At 41.9% G+C, this 20,533-nt stretch overlaps 1 protein-coding gene across 1 annotated transcript in view; it reads right to left on the reverse strand.

Annotated features, from left to right (window-relative positions):
- Positions 1–20,533, reverse strand: part of ZNF407 (zinc finger protein 407) — a 362,003-nt gene that overhangs the window by 329,049 nt on the left and 12,421 nt on the right. Inside the window, 1 exon segment of the mRNA XM_086608533.1 lies at positions 2–1,071. Coding sequence (XP_086464659.1) covers positions 2–1,037 — 1,036 coding nt within the window. The 5' untranslated portion in view covers positions 1,038–1,071.

Raw genomic sequence — 20,533 nt, forward strand, 5'->3', positions numbered from 1 at the left:
TTAGACAAGCTTACTTTTGAGCCTTTCAGTGCACTACAAACACTTAATTCTTTTGCATCAGCAGCTCTTGCCCTTAATTTACTGGTTCCAGGTTTTGCTCTGACATTCCTCTCTTTGGTTGCAGCAGATTGTTGTTTTTTAAAGGATTTTTTTGTCAATATCTGTACAAATCCTCCCCGTGCAGCAAGATTCTGGCATCGAAGGTGCGTCTTACCAAGGAAATGAGAATTTAGGAGGTTTTCATCAGCAGTCTGAAAACCACAAAGATCACAACAAAATATCTTGGATTTCTCATGATCTTGCTTAACAGGCATGTGTAATGTTGAACTACATTCAGCTGTGCAACTACAGTGGGAGCATGTTTGCTCTCTGGATTGTTTAGAGGGGCATTCTCGTTTATGTTCTTCCATATCAGAGCAGGAAGGTAAACAGTGATCACTCATTTTCCCTTCAAGATCTCTGTCTATGTTTCCAACTGTACAGCCAACACTGATTTCTTCTGAAGAAGATAACTTATCAGGAGCAGCAGTTGGCACCTCTTGTGAATGTTTATTTTCCTTGTGAATATTCAATATGGCACCATCAGCACATTTGAAATCACGATGCAGGCACGGGAAATTTGAATTAAATATGTCATCACCAAGACAACTGGCGACTCCTTCCTTCTTTACAGCTCCAGCTACTATGCTACCTGCTTCTCCAGCTACGACTTTGTGCAATTTCTTTTCACTATCTTTCATGTCTTCTGAAGAACTCCGCTTTCTTTTTCTGGAGACATTTTCAGGTTTGTCTGCTTCAACAACATCCAGCTTTGGTGATCCTGACAGCGCTCTTTTGTTTGTGCCGTTCTCTTTTCTTTTCTTTTCAATGTCCCTAAACATTTCATCTGAGATAAGCCTTTTTTTCTGCTGAGACGAAGAGTCACATCCAGCATTTTCTCCTGATGTATTTCTATGGGATTCTTCTGTCAACTCAGTTGGTAAACTCTCATCAACGTCATCTCTCTTCTTATTTTCCTCCCCATCCATTCTTAACATTGATATTATCAATTGTAGATCATTTGGCTTATACCTATAAAACAAAAGAGTTATTATTAGTCTTTTATGCACAACCAAAAGTTAGAAGACTGAAGTCAAAAAAAAGCAATATAACAAATTAAAATCATGGCAGGAAGACAGACACTATGAAAGACACAAGGTTACATTTTCAGCATGGTGTCTAAACTTAAGACATCTAAAAATCAAATTAACTTCTAGGCACTTGGTTACAGAGCTCTCACTGCGATGAGCACCGTGTGAGTGAGCACTAGCTTCAATAATTCTTGTGTAATCAAGTAATTTGCTACATGCTTAAACTTGGGCAGACAAGCCTAACCTTTGTTTCTGGAAGCATTTTTAGGACACAAACCACGAACAGTTTTCAGGGAACCAGCCACAGGATGTTCAACTTTTCCTCAACTAGAAATCCGGGCTCCCAAATTTAAAAGCTCTGAGGAGGAAATGACCATGACTGCAACAACACTCAAAACAAAGCCAACATAAACATTAAACATCGTAAGTATGAAGCTTTCTCTCCTTCCTCTGCTTAGATTACCCGCTACAGAGAAAGAGGGAAAACAAAATAGAGCCTGTTCTAAAAGAATATGCTGCAAGTATAGTTACCCAACATTCCTAAAATATCCTCTAAAACTTCATTTCCCAATTGAGGGGAGAGGAGAGGGAGAGGGAGAGGGAGAGGGAGAGGGAGAGGGAGAGGGAGAGGGAGAGGGAGAGGGAGAGGGAGAGGGAGAGGGAGAGGGAGAGGGAGAGGGAGAGGGAGAGGGAGAGGGAGAGGGAGAGGGAGAGGGAGAGGAGAGGAGAGGAGAGGAGAGGAGAGGAGAGGAGAGGAGAGGAGAGGAGAGGAGAGGAGAGGAGAGGAGAGGAGAGGAGAGGAGAGGAGAGGAGAGGAGAGGAGAGGAGAGGAGAGGAGAGGAGAGGAGAGGAGAGGAGAGGAGAGGAGAGGAGAGGAGAGGAGAGGAGAGGAGAGGAGAGGAGAGGAGAGGAGAAAGAAAAAAAAGTCATGAGATAGCAGTGCAAAGAAGGACAGTATCTTTGAACCCCAGCACAAACTCTAACCATCCAAATCCAGTTACCAAAAGCTTTTGCTCAACCGCCCAGTGTGACCTTCCTGCTCCCAAAAAGATGTCACCACTGGAAAACTGATGCTACCAACACAGTTTATAAGAGGGATGGGGGTGGGAAATCAAATCTTGACATTTATTGCCTTTTCATTTTGATACAAAGCGATTGAGAATTGAAAATGCATTTCATTTTAACAGATGATTAAATACTAAATGTTTATCTATGTGCTTTACACTATGATTTAAACACCAATTTGCTGCAGATCCAAGTATCCAGTTTTTTGTTCAGTTACCCATTGAATGAGGCCATGACCACAATTGTAAGTACTTCCCGACAAGATTAAGTAATTGCAATGTTGATACAGGCAACGCAGGGTACAAAAAGTACATGCTAAAAAAAAATAATATCAATTATGTTTATTTTTGAGGACAGAGTAAGAAAGTATTCAACTGGAGAAATATACTCAAATCAGTTGGACTTAATACCTATGGAAGTAAAAAAGTGCTTTTCTGCTTAATAATCATTTGTGGAAGGCCTGTGAGGACTTGGGTGCACAGTAGTTGCATACATTGAACAGTTTTTCAACTGTAGGCCTCTCATTGAGCTAAAGTACTGACCAAACTTATATCGAGCTAACGAGAAAATAACCACCTCTAGATCACAACAGCCCTTTGGAGGATCCAGATATTGCTTCTCTAACTGGTTTTCTGATCCTTACACACTATTGTTTTTCTTTGTTCACTAAACCATGATAGAAACTATAACAACTAGCCAGAAGTAAAACAATCAGGTCTATATTCTCAGCTGGTGTAAGTCAGCATATTGTTCAAAAATGCTACAGCAATTAATAGCAGAGGAGGATGAAGCCTTTGAAGTGCAAGCTTTCCCCAAAAAGGTTTATGAGCACTGTTTGGGACACAGAAAAAAATATCAGATGAACATTATATTGTTTAACTGCAGTAGAGCTTTATTTATATAACTTGGGAAATATCAAGAAATTACTTCAGTGCTGAGTGCCACAAGCCCATCCATGTTTGCTTGCAGCAGCCGTGGGCCCTTTGCCTTGCTGCACCTCCACAGCAGGTTGCCAGCCCACCACTGAGACCTGACCACTCCTCCCTTGCATTGCCTGGGGAAGAATAGCAGCTTTTTCTTTGCTGTACAAGACGATTTGCAATCTCAAACCAGTTCTCCACCTCCTTTATAGGATACTTTCTTCTCAGACCATCTGATTTATCAGAGAACCTGTCCAGCAGTGAACTAATACCTGTACTGGAAATTTCTACTATCAAAGTATCAGGATAATTAGGGGTTTCTCCATCAACAAAAATTCATACGTTTCAGACATATTAATAAGTAGGGGACTGGTGGCTCCACACCATACTCTCTTCTGACATGCTTTATGCCCATTAAAAGCCATCCTATAATTTGATTTAAACCTTAAAGCGCTGTCACACCTAGATCAACCTCTGCCAGAAATTGCAAGCCACTTTCAGCCAGAGACGCAGTAATCACTGGAGGTGGATGTTTCCCAGCTGTCACAGGCAGGCATCAGCAGTCTCAGAACATGCCTTTTCTGCCACACCAGCGCAGATTCAGCTCATCTCCACTAGCCATCCGCACACCTCAAAAAAGATGGCTGATTATTTGCATACAGTATCTGCAGGCTTCGCCTTCCTTCCCGGTGTTTGTTCACTTACTCTCCAATAGAAGTTCATCCTGCTCTACTAAAAATCTCGGACTGCAATCCCAGTCCTGCCGTCCAACCTTGTCTTCAACTCAACTGTTTGCATCAATTAAGTATTTTTTCAAGTACTTAGGGAAAAAAAAAAAAAAAAGTATCTCTTATTTTATCTTTGTAAACTCATTGTAGTCACAACTACAAACTAATTGCTAGGCAAGTAAAAAATGCAAAACACAAATCTCATAGGTGCTGCCAATAATGTCAGTATGAAATTAAAACAGTCACATATGTAACACAAATACGCAAAGGAGCCTTATGCCCCAGTCTTGTTGCCTAATTCCTCCAGTTCTCCAAGTCAACACTAAATGGACACACTTGTCTCTGCCTTCGTATCATAACCTTCTAGCAGGCAGACAGGGGATGCGTTCCACTTCATTTGCAGCCAGTACTCCCAACAAAGTCAACAGCCTCATGTCTATCCCTATAATTAATAACAGGAATTATCAAGGGAATAGCTCCTTGGCTGCACAGCACAACTTAGGAGTAGCAACAATTAATGATACCCTTTTACCAGTTTCATCTCTGCCTCATATTTGAGTTCTCATGAAAATAATCTCCACCTGCACACCCTTTCCAGAGTTAGATTTGCCTCTATCCCACCGCTATATAAACTATGTCAAAATATCACTACATGGGAGTATGCATCTGCATAAAACTGAAACCCAGAAAGAATACTCTATGAAAGAAATCAACTATGAGGCTTTCTTATTACTCCTAATTGCCCTTTAATTTAAAGAATTACCTTGCCTTCAATTTCTTTTAGTCCTCTCTTAAAGCTGCCTTTAGCACAAGAGCACATCTTCTGAAGTAGACACTTAATGGCCACTGTCACTACTTTTCGTTGGGACCATAGGCAGCAATTTGCTGAGCTGTGGTCAGTTCTCCATCATCTCAGACAAGATCTAGACCACAACACTGAACCATGTCTCTGTTTCTCCTGGCTATGACCTTTGCTCAGCTAACTCAGCTGTGTCCACAACACAATTTCAGTAGCAGATGCCTCAGGTTCCTTGATAGGAGAGCAGTGCCTCACACCCAAAGGGAGCTCTGGGCAGACCTCTTCTCAGCTTCCTGCATGGATTTATTGCACGAATGACCATCACTATTTGAAGGATGCATTCAGCATACCATAAGCCTCCACTAGGCAAAAGGAGCCTATAGTTAGTGCTTCTTCCTCTGCTGTAAGCTTCTCTTCCAAAAGCCCCTTCTCAGACTTGCCACAGGACAGGACAACGGGAAAGCAACAAACTGGTCACAAATCTGGGTGGTCCTAATCGTCAGCCTGCATAAGCCAATTCACCTCCACTGTTATCAAAGCCACTACACTAATTAAGAGCTAGCCTACAGTTGGCGTTAATATGTAAACCAATGCATGAGACAAGGCATCAGCAGCACTCTGACTTTGCACAATCCCAGTGATCACATGACACATAAGGTTAAATGAGTTTCTTTTTGCAAACTTAATCTTGAATCAAACCTTAGTCTGGCACAGGGATCATCATCAGGAGCAAAGAATCAGCACCTAGAATTCGATTAAATCAACTGGTAACCAAAAACACATTCTAGATGTAACAAGTATCCCTCTGCAACCAGGGCAGCTTAAGCACTCGCGTAACTCCTATTTATCAGCCTGGCTAAGTAAGCCTTTTGATATCAATGTAATGCTGGCAAACTCATACAGCAGTAGAAGTGGGGAAGAAAAGATCTTGAACTACTTTATTCATGGACTAACAAGACTAAAAACGATGCAAGCTCCCATGCTTTTCCATGTACCTTCACGTTTTAAAGATTCTGGTTACATTTTTGTAACCATTTTTTGTTAAAGATTCTGGTTACATTTTGTTGGTGGATGAGAAGCTCAACATGAGCCAGCAATGCGCACTGGCAGCCCAGAAAGCCAAGCGTATCCTTGGCTGCATCCAAAGAAGCATGGCCAGCAGGTCAAGGGAGGTGACTCTGCCCCTCTACTCTGCTCTTGTGAGACCCCACCTGGAATACTGCATTCAGCTCTGGAGTCCCCAGCACAAGAAGGACATGGAGCGGCTGGAGCGGGTCCAGAGGAGGGCCACGAAGATGATCCAAGGGCTGGAACACCTCTGCTATGAGGACAGGCTGAGAGAGTTGGGGCTGTTCAGCCTGGAGAAGAGAAGGCTCTGGGGTGATCTTATAGCAGCTTTCCAGTACCTAAAGGGGGCCTACAGGAAAGCTGGAGAGGGACTTTTTACAAGGGCGTGTAGTGATAGGACAAGGGGAAATGGCTTTAAATTGAAACAGGGCAGATTTAGATTAGATATAAGGAAGAAATTTTTCACTCAGAGGGTGGTGAGGAACTGGAACAGGTTGCCCAGAGAAGTTGTAGATGCCCCATCCCTGGAAGTGTTCAAGGCCAGGTTGGATGAGGCTTTGGGCAACCTGGTGTAGTAGTGGAGGGTTTCCCTGCCCATGGCAGGGGGGTTGGAACTAGATGATCACTAAGATCCCTTCCAACCCAAACCATTCTATGATTCTATGATTCTATGATTTTTACAAGTAACAAATATCTAAAGCATCACAATACGTAACCACTTAATGTATTGCACAAATAAATCAGAAAGGGTTTATATAGTCTCCAAGACTGCACTGATGGTATCACCAGGTACAACACTACAAACCACCAGAGCACAGGATCAAGCCCAAGCTCAGGAGACAGCAGTCACATCTTCAGTATTTCCATAGTTTAAAACCCGGTTCTGTCAAACAGCACTCTCTTAACATCATGTTTGATGTTCAAAATGAAGCTGTTCTAACTCAAAAGTGGGTTGACTTTTTGTAACATAAATCTTTTGTTAATGTTCATATAAATCAAGTATAGCTGAACAGATTCTTAAAGGATATGACCAAAAATTAATTTGCCACATTAGCTTCAGGTTAACAAATTCTTCTGCTTGGAGACAGTCATACATTACCTAACACATTTTAAGGTTCTTTGCAGCACACTGCTGTTCCTAGGTTTTGAAAAAGAAACCTGTTGTGGCCTCAACATTTGCGTGCAGAAAAAGCTAAGATCAGTAATTCTACTGGAAATAGGAGAGAAGTCTTTAAAATAGTGCTTTTCTTCAATAATTTTCCAAGTATCCATCAGAAGTGTAACATGTTTCTAAGATCTTCAAAAGCAAAATGTTTACGTTACATATGATACATCTGCATAGGCCAAATACCTAAATCTTTACAAAATACGTGAGGAGACACACACATTTTTAAATCACGAGTGCATAATACACAATACTTTGGCTGTATCACAGAAGTCAATATAGCTGAAGATTCTCCTTTTTCATGCATTGGGATTTCCAAATGGTCATAATCGTGGAGGTTTTGTTTCAATGTCTAACCTCCTTTAAAAGACACCCCACAGTCACCATTCAGTACCATCTATAAAGAAGAAAACAAATACAAAAAATGAGAAAAATACCACTTCTTGAGCTGCCACCACCATTTTTTACTTGATAACAACAGAGATTTTTGTATTCCTCCTACAATACTTTTTTGTATATTGATATACTATCTGCTACAGTTCCATACAAAAGCATCAGTCATTTGTGGACAGAAGATCTTTTCTTTGACGGAAATAGAGAACACTTTAGTTGAGCGTTTTCTGTTTGGTTTTTTTTTCCCCTCCGATCCAAAAAATAGTACATAATTCCTCTATGCGAAAAGGTAGAGACAGTGCAGTCAAGATTTTCAGTGTAAGACTTGCATTGCCCTAACCCTCAGATGAAATTTAGAAAATAGTAAACTTAAATTAAGATTCAGAAGGACAACCAATTTAGTCATGATCTATAAACCTGTAATGAACTGTAAAGTTCCTTAACTTGATGCTCAATACATTTTTATTTACTTCTCCTTTTGGTCATATGCCAGCTCTTTAAGGGAAGGGGTACAGATGTGTACAGAAGAAACCAAAGAAAGTATATTTACAAGTACTAAATTCCACTTTGGTTTTTATTCTTTATGCTAATCCTGGCTTGAGAACTCCCAAAGCACTTCTCAGTCAACGCATTATAGTCTCCAAGTATTCAATACCCAATCTGCAGTGTTTGTAAAGGATGCGGCATATGGAAAACAGTGTTGGGGTTTTTTTTTCCAGTAAAAATTCCCCTTTTTCAGACAATTAATTCATTCAATGAAATCATGGATACAGTGAAGCAAAATCATTTTAATGAGCTCCTTAAATAGCACGTGCAAAACTAAACATGAACAACTCATCTCAACATACGACCTTTGTGTCAAATAAACATCTTCTCATTTTCAAGAGCATAACATCCTTCCTAAACCAAATCATAGGTCTGTCTTATGGCCTTACAAAGTTACTTCACTTCCTTCAGAGAGACTAATTCAAGGGAATAGTCTCCTCAATGACAGAATACAGAAAACAATATGGTTGTTGGTTCAAATGGAACAAAGATCACCTGTGTTTTGAGGAGTATTTGATGCTATCCCTTACAAACATGTATTTTCCCTTGCAGCTCAACAATGGTGGAACTTCAAGCTTTGCATCATGACCCTGTTCTTTATGTAAAGCCACTCATTTTCCTAGGGCACCAGAACCTCCACAGGAGACTTCCAAACAAGCGACAGGCTTTCAAAGACTACAGAGTTTGAAACTTCCACACTGATGTATCTACAATAGTTCAACAAAATACAAAGCCCACTGATAGTCATCAGTTGAGTATCACTGAAAATGGCAAGTTACCTGCACTCATTAACTTCGTTGTCTCACAGGCGTCAGAAAGAACTGTAACGGCATCACGGGGAAATGCACCCTGCAATACCACTGACATCCTTCTTGCTTCTGCATCCAAACCACTGAAAGTCCTTCTAGGTGGGCAGAAATTGCCAACATAAAGGAAGTTCTTATGAACTCCTGACATAAAAAAAACATATTCTTTAATTTACACCAAAAAAAAACGAGAAAAAGGGAAGGCTCCCTCGTTCATCATCCATTCACTTCAGAAAGAGCAAAATGCTGCTAAATGCAGCAGTGACCACTGATTAGATTTCACTTTGAAGAGGAAATCAAAAAAGAAAGACAGGGATACATGTTCATTTCAAGTGCTGTCAGAATCAACAGGCATGTATGTCCAAGATACAGAATAAGAGGAAATGCACCAGTGTCGCTGTCGTACCGAGGACGGAGAGAAGAACGACATAGAATTCAAGTCCAGGAGAAAATGCCAAAATGCCAATCTTTAATTAACTACAAATCCGTATATATAACATGGTTCGCAAGAATGGCCAAGGCTATTTGTTGCTTGACCATCCACCTCCCAGAGTGATTGGCTAAATGCTACAACACCCATTTCAAAACAACTTTCCCAGTGTGCCAGAAACAAGACTGCATAACAAGCTACAGGTGCAAGATAAAGTCTTAGTTTACAAAAACCTCAAACTGTTTCTCAGCTAGCCTGCATGGGAAAAGGAAATTTCACAGGATGCTGCAGCAGCTGGAAAATTTCTCTGCTTCTAGCTTTTTAGTATCCACACACTAGTATCTCCTAAAATTTGTTGAATAACTCCCAATTTTCAATTTTAAAAACTTTAAAAGGCCTCTGTATTTTGAATTGTAAATTCAAAGAATTTTGCCTATTTCCAGAGCAAGGCATACATATAACGATAGCAATAAGAATACTCAACAGAAACTTCTGAGGATCCAAGAAAGATCGTATTCGTATAGCACTGTGGTATTTATGAATGGAAAGCACTGTTTAAGTATCTCAAAACACTCTTGAGAGAGTTTATCAGGTCCATGAAAGAAACTTCCAGGAAAGAAATGTTCATTTTTCACATACAGTAATGAGTCCTGCAGTTTGTGAGAATTCTCAGAATGACATGGTTTCATGTGAAAAAAAATGTTGGAAGTCCTAACTTTTCCTGCACTTTGACAGCAAAAGATAAAACTAAGTTGAAATTGCTGTTACTTGCAAACTGGCTTTTGGAAATTTTACCTAGAAACCTGGTCCTAGAAGCCCTGACTCTGTTCTCCTTCGTAATATAAGCAGCATGAATTTCCTAGATGCCTATTCTGATGTTTAATACTTGCCAAAATTTACTAAATTTTCATTAACCTTTGCTCAAAATTAAACCTAAAAGACAAAAATAGATGGCTTTGTTGGCCCCTTGTTTTAAACTACCGTGTCATGGGAAAAGCAACAAGAAGCCTCCATCATCACCACCAAGGATGTGTTTGTCTACTAAAAAAGCTTGAGCAGGCTCAAGGAGGTAGCAGCACCAGCACAAGTGAAAAGGCCAACACAAATGGCCAGCTCTCTGCCAGACAAGTACCAAGAACCCACCTTTGAGTAACTTGATCCAAGATGCAGAAAGAAAGTAAGAAGTAGAAAAAAATGCAAGGAAGAAGAAAAAAAAAAGCTTTTTTTTTAATTGAAACGTTCTCTTCATTTTTTATATAACAAAAAAAAATTAGAAAGAAGATATTGAGTATTTTTCAAATATTTGTTTCCCAGCTATTATTTATTACCCAGTTATTCACTGAGCCATAGCTTACTGAATATAAAAAAAGAACCTAACCAATACAATTTAAAATTAAAGGTAGGTTGATAATAGTTTGAATGTACTTAATTAATGTATTTAACTCCACAATTAATGCAAGTATGCCAAAAATTCACAGCTAAATTACATACCTAAATATTTAATATAAAAAAAAAAAACAACCAAACCAACACCCAAACACATTCAGTGTGAAGTCAGGACACCAAAACTATAGAAAAGGCATTAAGGAGGGAGCAGGTCAGAAAGAAGAAAAGGAAATTCAACATGGTTTAAATACTACTGTTTTCTGAATAGTCATTTTAATTGCATTGCCTGTAGCTCCTTAATGATATTCTACTAAGATAAATCAGGCCCACATGGTTTATCTTTCACAATCTTCAAAAATACTGAGGCAAAGAACACATGTAGTAATCTCTGTATACATGCACAAGCTTCTCAGTGTTGTGGTACATCCTGTTTCATCAGCTGCCCTGCTAAAGAAGCTCAGCTGAAGAGGGCTGTGTGAGTTTTTAGCTGAACAGGTAACATAAGGAGTTAGGATTATTTGTGTGGTAGGTTAACAAAGTTTCCAGAGAAGAATACAAAGTGTACATACTCTTCTAAAGAAAAGGAGAAATTAATAAAAATAAAAGCATTCTGATGACACCTGGTGGCCACTTCACACAAGGAAGTATTTGTGTTTCATCTGAGAAACGCAGATGGAACAGAAACGTGTTACATGTTCTTTTGGTGATCATAACTACAGAAATGATGGCTGATGTTATTATCGATTAGAATATGTACTCACTGGGATATACATGTTTACATGTCTGTATACATCAAATTACTGTATTACTGGTATAGACACATAGACATACATAAAAATTTAACTATTAAAGACAAAACCTATTTTCCTGTACAATGAAATAGAAGTGAGCACACTGGAAGTGTTTCAGCTCAATTCCATAAGACATATGAAATCAACCTCAGTTTTGATTTTCTAGCTCGAATGCTTAAAACAAGGCAGAGGATGATGGAGGAGACGCACGATGGAAGCAGGGGGCTGCCTTGCGCCGGGGTGCACTCGAAAGGGCTCTGTACCATAGATGTTGTCCCTAATCCCTTCTTCCCTAATCTAAGGACACGTTAGTCCTCCCGCACACTTCAGCAAAGCGTTAGGAAGCAGTCTTCACTTCTTTGTATGACTGGATCTCTAACAAAGAGAAATTAATATCCGTCATTAGAAATGAGTATAAAAAGGTGATGGCTGTACACAGTTCTCAGCTACAGCGGGGATAAACCCTTCACACACAGGGGAAAAGCTGCTTGTCAAATCACACCTTTTCTCCTTAATGGCTTCTTACAATACGTGCAAGCAATCACAACAGTGCTGCCATCTCCTCTGCAACGCATGGGGGGATTTTCTTCCCCAACAACCTTAGAAGATCATCACCAAGACTTAAACCACACATAGCTGTGCAAAGCTTGGCTTCCTCCATAATACCTGCTATTTGCTTTCAGGTGAACAAACCCATGCTCCAGCTGAAGTCACTGAGCACCTTTTAAAGCTACGTACTTCCACACTGTGAACAGCTCAGAGTACTACCATTGAATTTTATTCTAATTTCCATCATTTTCTGTGTCAAGATGGACACCAATACAAGACAGTAATGAGAGACGTACAGGTTTGACAGTGGCATCATTGAGTCCAAGCACTGGCAATTATGATACAGAAATTATTTGTGACTTCTGTGGTGCCTGTGATATCAGCCAAGAGCTACTATTATGGCACAACACGGAGCCTTTTCTCTTCCCCATTGTCAAGCCCTTCACCAGAGCTAAGCCATGTAGCTACCAAAGGATGCCTTCACTCCAGCAGACGACAGAAGAGAAGCTGAAAGCCGAGCAGGCTCCCACTTCTCCTCAGCAAAACGCACTCTGGGTCAGCAGATGGAGAGCGGAGGTGAACAAGGGAGGAGGCAGTGCTACGGGAAAGGGCTCTGTACACCAGGAAGAAGGGAACTGGGGGATGCCATAGCAGCATCCACCGAAACTATACCTCCCCAGGATGGGCCCTAGCCAGCTAGAACTGAAGGAGGGAAGGAACTGAGGAGAAAGGACAGCCCCTTGCTGACATCACCATCACCTATAAAACCCCCATTTACCTCTTGTCCAAAGCATTCACAGTACGGATACCTTAGGAACAAATACCATGAAGGTTTCAAATGCTGCTGCTTATCAATAGCATCCATTTCCCCCATCTCTATTTAGAATCATAGAATCATAGAATGGTTAGGGCTGGAAGGGACCTTCAAAGGTCATCTAGTCCAACCCCCCTGCAAGGAACAGGGATATCTCCAACTAGATCAGGTTGCTCAGGGCCTCATCCAACCGGGCCTTGAACGTCTCCAGGGATGGAGCATCCACCACCTCTCTGGGCAACCTGTTCCAGTGTTCTACAACTCTCATAGTAAAAAATTTTTTCCTAATATCCAATCTGAATCTACCTCCCTCTATTTTAAAACCATTACCCCTTGTCCTATCACAACTGGCCCTCCTGAACAGCCTCTCCCCATCTTTCTTGTAGGCCCCCTTGAGGTACTGGAAGACCGCTATAAGGTCACCCCGGAGCCTCCTCTTCTCCAGGCTGAAGAGCCCCAACTCTTTCAGCCTGTCCTCATAGGAAAGGTGCTCCAGCCCTCTTATCATCTTCGTGGCCCTCCTCTGGACCCTCTCCAACTGGTCCATGTCCTTCTTATGTTGGGGACTCCAGAACTGGACGCAATACTCCAAGTGAGGTCTCACGAGGGCAGAGTAGAGGGGGAGAATCACCTCCCTCGACCTGCTGGCCACGCTCCTCTTGATGCAGCCCAGGATGCGGTTGGCCTTCTGGGCCGCAAGAGCACATTGCCGGCTCATATTGAGCTTCTCGTCCACCAGTACTCCCAAGTCCTTCTCCTCAGGGCTGCTCACGATCCATTCTCCGCCCAGTCTGTATTTGTGCCTGGGATTGCCATGACCCAGATGTAGGACCTTGCACTTGGCCTGGTTAAACTTCATAAGGTTGGTACGGGCCCACCTCTCCAGCCTGTCGAGGTCCCTCTGGATGGCATCCCTCCCTTCCAGCGTGTCGACGGCACCACACAGCTTGGTGTCATCGGCGAACTTGCTGAGGGTGCACTCCATGCCACTGTCCACGTCACCGACAAAGATGTTGAAGAGGGCTGGGCCCAACACGGACCCCTGAGGGACGCCACTCGTGACCGGTCTCCACATGGACATCGAGCCGTTGACCACTACTCTCTGAGTACGGCCATTGAGCCAATTCCTTATCCACCGAGTGGTCCATCCATCAAACCCATGCCTCTCTAGTTTAGAGAGAAGAATGTCGTGCGGGACAGTGTCAAAAGCTTTGCACAAGTCCAGGTAGATGACATCCATTGGTCGACCCTTGTCCACCGATGTTGTCACCCCATCATAAAAGGCCACCAAGTTGGTCAGGCACGATCTGCCTTTGGTGAAGCCATGTTGGCTGTCACCCACCACCTCCTTGCTCTCCATGTGCCTTAGCATGGTTCCCAGGAGAATCTGCTCCATGACCTTGCCAGGCACAGAGGTGAGGCTGACCGGCCTGTAGTTGCCCGGGTTCTCCTTGTTCCCCTTTTTAAAAATGGGGGTTATGTTCCCTCTCTTCCAGTCATCGGGGACCTCGCCAGACCGCCACGACTTCTCAAATACAATGGCCAGTGGCTTGGCAACTTCATCCGCCAGTTCCTTTAGGACCCGCGGATGGATCTCATCAGGTCCCATGGACTTGTGCACCTTCAAGTTCCTCAGATGTTCCCGAACCTGCTCTTCAAGTACAGTGGGTGGTGGTTCATCCTCACAGTCCCTGCTAGTTCTTTCCACAGCTTGGGTGGTAAGACAAGAGGCTTTATCAGTGAAGACTGAGGCAAAAAATTCATTGAGTACCTCAGCCTTCTCTATGTCGCGGGTGACCAGAGCACCAGTATCCTTCCGGAGGGGGCCTACATTCTCCTTGGACTTCCTTTTGTCCCCTACATACCTATAGAAGCATTTCTTATTGCTTTTTATATCCCTTGCCAAATTCAATTCCTTCAGGGCTTTAGCCTTCCTCACCTGATCCCTGGTCACTCGCACAGCTTCTCTGTATTCCTCCCAGGCTATCTGTCTCCGCTTCCACCCTCTGTAGGCTAACCTCTTCATTTTCAGTTGGTCCAGGAGCTCCTTGCTCATCCACGCAGGCCTCCTGGCCTTTTTGCCCGACTTGTTCTTCGTCGGGATGCACCTCTGCTGAGCTTGGAGGAGGTGCTCCTTGAATGTGGACCAACTTTCCTGGGCCCCTCGTCCCTCCAGGGCCGCCTCCCACGGCACTTTGCCCATCAGGTCCTTGAAGAGGCCGAAGTCTGCCTTCTTAAAGTCTAGGGTACAGAGCTTGCTGAGTGGTTTCCTTGCTGCCCCATGGATCTTGAACTCCACCGTGTCGTGGTCACTGCAGCCAAGGCTGTCCTTAAGTTTCACCTCACCCACCAGTCCCTCCCTGTTGGTGAGCACAAGGTCAAGCATGGCACCCCTCCTTGTCGGCTCCTCTATCACCTGCAGGAGGAAGTTGTCATCCACGCATTCCAGAAACCTCCTGGACTGCCTGTACCCTGCTGTATTGTCTCTCCAACAGATGTCAGGGTGGTTGAAGTCCCCCATGAGGACCAGGGCTTGTGACCGCGAGGCTGCTCCTATCTGGCTATAAAGCACCTCATCTGCTCTTTCAGATGAAAGAAATTTGGTGCCTGAAATTCAGCTGTCTTCCGGAACTAGCAATGTGCCCAAGCACACGCGTAGTGGCAGCAGGATTCCTCCTAGGCTTGATGTGAGGCACATGTGTTCAAGTGCATTCCCAAACAAGGACTCACCTGGCAATCAAAAGTTTTCGTTTCTCCTGCAGGAATGGTGCATGCGCTGCAACATCAGGAATATTTGCACTGGGGACCTCACCATTTCCCTAACACCTACAAAAATTATGCAGTTTCATTCTGTTACATCTAAGAGCTGCACCTCACTTACTAGTTTTCTGTTACTTGGTTATCTGGTGTGCAAAATCTTCTCATTATTTTGAAGCATATTGTGTAACAGCTACACAAGGCTACAGTGCATTCCCTTCAGTTCTTGGTTTATCATCACAAACTCATATCTCCGGTTGACTCCCACGCTATCAAACAGCTCCAGGGGAAATATCAGCAATGGAGCCCAAGGTGAGTGGAGTCTCCTCCTGCCCCTGGAGCCTGGCAGCCATGCAGAGCCACCGCTAACCTGGCTGGCGACCGGTGTGATCAGGGTGACACCACAGCCCTTCTCCTCCGCAGGCCGGGAAGACGTGTGCTGGTCAACTTGGTGGCCTCAGCTGTTGCCTCCTGCTCCTCAAATTCTCCCTGGGCAGGGACTGCAGCATGCCGCCAGATCCTTGCCGGACACAGGAAGAGGTTGCAGCAGGACCACGTGGCCCTTCCCCGGACAAGGGGACCTCAGTCAGGATTTGGGTCAGGGCTGTGACATGTGTACGTGGCCTCTGTATTTCCTCGATATGTCACACTCTCTTGGGAATGCATTAGGAGAGTGTTATTGCTAAAAATACTGCTAATTCCCTGAAAAGCACCGAGTTAAAATCAATCCCACAAACTTTCCTGAGATCAATAGGTTTTAATGAACACAGAAAACACACTCTGTGGCAACTACGGGCAAGTACCCGGAGACTGAGCTAGAGTAAGAAATTACACCTGCTCCAGTGCTTTCCTGGTAGGAAAAAATTGACGTATTACTAAGTAGGCTATCGCTCAGCTCAAACACCCCCAGGACCTGAGGGACCACAAGCTCACCCTTACGGGCGACCTGCCTGGCGCTGTATGACAGCGGAGCACAGCCAGGACACACAGCCCGATTTCCCCACCGCAGATGGCACAGGGTACCGGCTCCATGCTCTCGGCCAACCGAGCAGCCCGACTCATGGACCCAGCCCTTTCCTTCCATGGAGCAGTGCGAAAAGCAGGCGGCAAGCCAAACGGGCTGCTTCCTATGGCAAAGGGTGCTGGCATAGCCCGTTTTTCTCTCAGGTGGTAAAAAGAATACTTAGTCCTGTGTTTCAGTCATCGATAGTCATTTTCCTGGTATCCCTCCCATGAAAACACTTTTAACAAGTGCTACAGGATTTCCTTTCCTAGCTGTAATCATCAATGGAAAAGAGACAACAGCCGAAAATTAAAGCTTACAGACAACACAAGCCAAAATGTTGGTTTATGTCTTTTACAGTGAAACCTAATAATAAGTCTGCTGTTCCATCTTGTATTTTTCAGAAGGCTCGAGCATTACATCCTATTTTTCCCAAGCACTATGATTCAGATTTTCACTTTCTGGTAAATTCTATAAATACTTGATAATCAAATGCAACTTCTGTTTTGTTGGCTCTGCAGCCTTCCTCATTCTAAAGCACCAAGATCTTTTGCTTTTTAGGTGCAGCATGAAAGGAATTCACTTCTAACAGTGGCCCTATAATTCCATTTTACAATGTAAAATATCGTTTTGTAGCATATGCACCATTTTTCCAGAATCTAATATCCAATACTACTTCTATAAACTAAAAAATACAGAAGATTGTACTGGTTAAACCTCTGTAACAGCATAAATCACAGCAATATAAATATGCAAAGGTTCTTATTACAACCATTATACTTTCCTCATCAAACTCATTTTGCATTATTGTGCTAAGGACATCTAAGTATTCTTAAATGCATGTACAAAGGAAAAAATAAATAAGTACCCCTTTATCAGCTATGAATTCCTCACAAAATCTGCTCCCCTCCAAATGCCTACACGTGGACTTTCAACTGCTTAGTAGGCATCCTAATGCCACTACCGGTGTTTTAAATGACTTGAATACCCACAAACGTCTAAATCCAACTGAGTCACAGGAAATAGGGCATTTGAAAGTCAAGACTTTTCTTTAGGTGCTTAAGGATTCAGTTAGTAATGTCAAGATATCTACATTTCATTATTTTATCCCCAAAAGTTGTTATTCAGAATTGAAAAAAAAAAATTACATGAAAACACATTTTTATAATTGAGTTGGGCTTTTTTATTTTGAAAACTCAACAATTAAGAATGCTTAGCTACATTAATAACTCCTTCTCCAGAATGCGTCAAAAAAAATTAAGTTATATTAGACTATTTTTAATAACTTCAAGATTTTAAAAGTGCCCAATTATAAATTAAAAAGGGACTACAGAATAAAGGTAGCAAATGCACAAATTCAATGCTATTAAAAGGCAGACACATGAGATCTCATGTATCTTGTGCCATTTGTAAAAAGGTTGGTTTATTATCAGTGTAACTAATCACAATGAAGCCATCTCTTACAACCAAAGACATTATAATGAATTTTCTTTACAGCTACAGAGAAATGGGATTTGCTGTTCCATATCAAACTAGAACAGGCTGTATAAATTCTTCTTCATATTTATTGTTAAATGTAATTTTTATCTATAAAATCAGCCATGAAATATTAAAAACTGAAACAACAGAATTTATATCCTTTACTTAATTTAGTTTAAACGGTCTATTCACTAAAGAGAGGGAAAAAAGGTTACATATGTATTATAGCACGCCCTCCCCTCTTCCCCCTAAGCGTTTCCATTATAAACCCCCTAGTTTTTGGAATTTATAACTCGGTTGTAAAAAATCACTTCATACTTAGAGTTGGTATACTTTTCCTTTTACAAATTAAAAAAAAAAAAAAAAAAATCTGTTCCAGGAGGAGGGCAAGAAAGGATGTGAGAGAAGAGAAGGAGAAAATGGAATCAGACTGAAAACTTTAATGTTTAGCCACTTTAATCAGTAAATAAGGACCACCTGCTGTAATTCAGACCCATCTTCCACCCCGAGGAACTGGCAGGAGATGGTCAGCTGCAGTCACTGTCTCAGGGGCACAAAGGAAGCTGGTGAAGACCTGAAGTCCAGTGATGGTCACAGCTGCCCCAGGTGATGCTGCACTCTTTGTTCATAGGAAGCCAAGGCCATGGATTCAAATGTAGCCTTTATTTAGTCCGTAACTAACTTTATTAATAAGAAAAAGTTCCCTCTTAGCAATTCTTTAACTACAGTCTACTAGGCCAACATACGTAGGTTGCAACCCATCTCCCAGAACAATACAAATGTATGATGTTTACAAACTCATTCGTTCTCCACAGTGATTCAGGTTTGGAGGTGGTCATGGTCGAAAAAATAGCCTTCACGTGAAGATGCTTTGCTGAACTAAATTAATCTGGCACACACAGAAAGCAGAGGATATTTCCAAAATATGTATAAATTCAAAAAATGTGGTAGAAAGATATTACCTCCACACCCTCCTGCCACACACTCAAAGAAAGATATATGAGCAAAAAGAACTACAAAGTAAGAATTTTAAGGATCTAGCAGACATTGAGAGCATAATTATTTTGATATCATAATTTGATTTGCAATAGAGATGAATAATGAAGAGCAAGAGAAAGAACGAGAAAGTTGGTGCTCTATGACAAACATTTCCATAAAACAACCAGACTCAACAGCAAAGGTTGCAATTGTAGAAGCAGTTACCAGTTTAAGGAGTTTATGCCAGATCACCAAAAGGAGTAAGATGAAGGAAAATGGAAGGCTGAACTAGGCATCGAGGATGCTCTAAGGGTTCAGGTGGCCCTACAGAACAAAAATCTGCACTCAATTCCAAAAATTCAACAGTTCTAAATTACTTGAGCTTGTATCCACCAGGGATGTCAGGCACTACTGAACTGCTCAATGCTAAGCTTTAAAATGTCTGGAACAGAAAGTGAGATATGGAGTCTCAATTTAGGAATTGGTATTTCACATACAATACACAGAGAGAAGAAGAAAACTAGCTCCTGCTCAACCCACAGGAGACAGCCTCCTCAGCTAGAGGAGAAGGACAGCGAGCACTAGTCCTGAAGCCAGAAAAGGAGAGTTACTGAGTTTAGCAACCTGGACAAAGGAAAAAAGCTTTGGCTCTGCCGAACTACCACCATGTTTACCTCTCATGAACCTGGAGCACCTTGTTCTTGCACTTGCGGCATGCCAGCTGTCCCCGTGTCCTGAAGCAGACACCTAAGCAAAGCCCCCTCCTCCAAACATACTCAAGCTGCTCAATATCGTGATGTCCCCTACTTCTGAAAACAGCAAGGCTTCAAGCCTGCACATCTCATGCAGGGATTAGGAAATTTCTCATGATGATTCAGTAAAATCCACATTCACTCTAAGAATATTTCTAATTTTTATGTTAAGAAGTGCATAGACACTATGATTTTCTCTTAGAATTCACTACATCTATTTATGGTAAAAATGTATTCATTACCAAAACAGGTATTGACCAATAAGCAAGCACATACCATTCCATCTACTCTTCAGGTGTTCCTTAGTGGAAAGACATCAAAAGTGCATTAGGAGCCCTTTGTAGAACTATTCAAACAAATAAGTATATAAAAGAAAAACCTCAACAATATTGCCTTTCATAATAAAGCAAATTTTACAAAGTACTGGAATTTGTGGGCGTACTAGTCTTGAAAATGTTCCTTTAAACTACTCTTACTTGGAATGACTGGCACGAGTGTATTATCTATACATTTCTACATCGCTTTATCCAGCCAGCTGACTAAATCATTAAAAATACACAGGACTGAGCTTCAGTTTGACCTTCAGTGACTCCTATATGTATTCTCAAAATTAACACAAGTGCTGAATGCTACTAATCTTCAACTTGTAATAACTGATCAAAGAATACTGCCCTGTAATTCACTACGAGCTAAAATCATAGTGCTGAACTGTGCATTTTCAAACAAGTGGTTTATAGCTCTAGATTTAAAATGCAAAGTTTCCATTATATTTAATAATTAAAATGCATGCTGTGTTATGGTTACATTTGGTGACTGGATTAGTAGTACCCCAACTGAGCTAAACAATGCCTCTCTCCTATTAGAGTTCATATTACCATATTATCTATTTGTTTAAGAAAAGGACGAAAAAAAGCACAGCAAGGAAGGAGGAATAAAAAAGAAATATGAATATCAAACATACTGAAAGACAGTGA

This window comes from Tauraco erythrolophus, chromosome 3 (assembly GCF_009769465.1).
Source record: "Tauraco erythrolophus isolate bTauEry1 chromosome 3, bTauEry1.pri, whole genome shotgun sequence".
In the NCBI taxonomy this organism is placed as follows: domain Eukaryota; kingdom Metazoa; phylum Chordata; class Aves; order Musophagiformes; family Musophagidae; genus Tauraco; species Tauraco erythrolophus.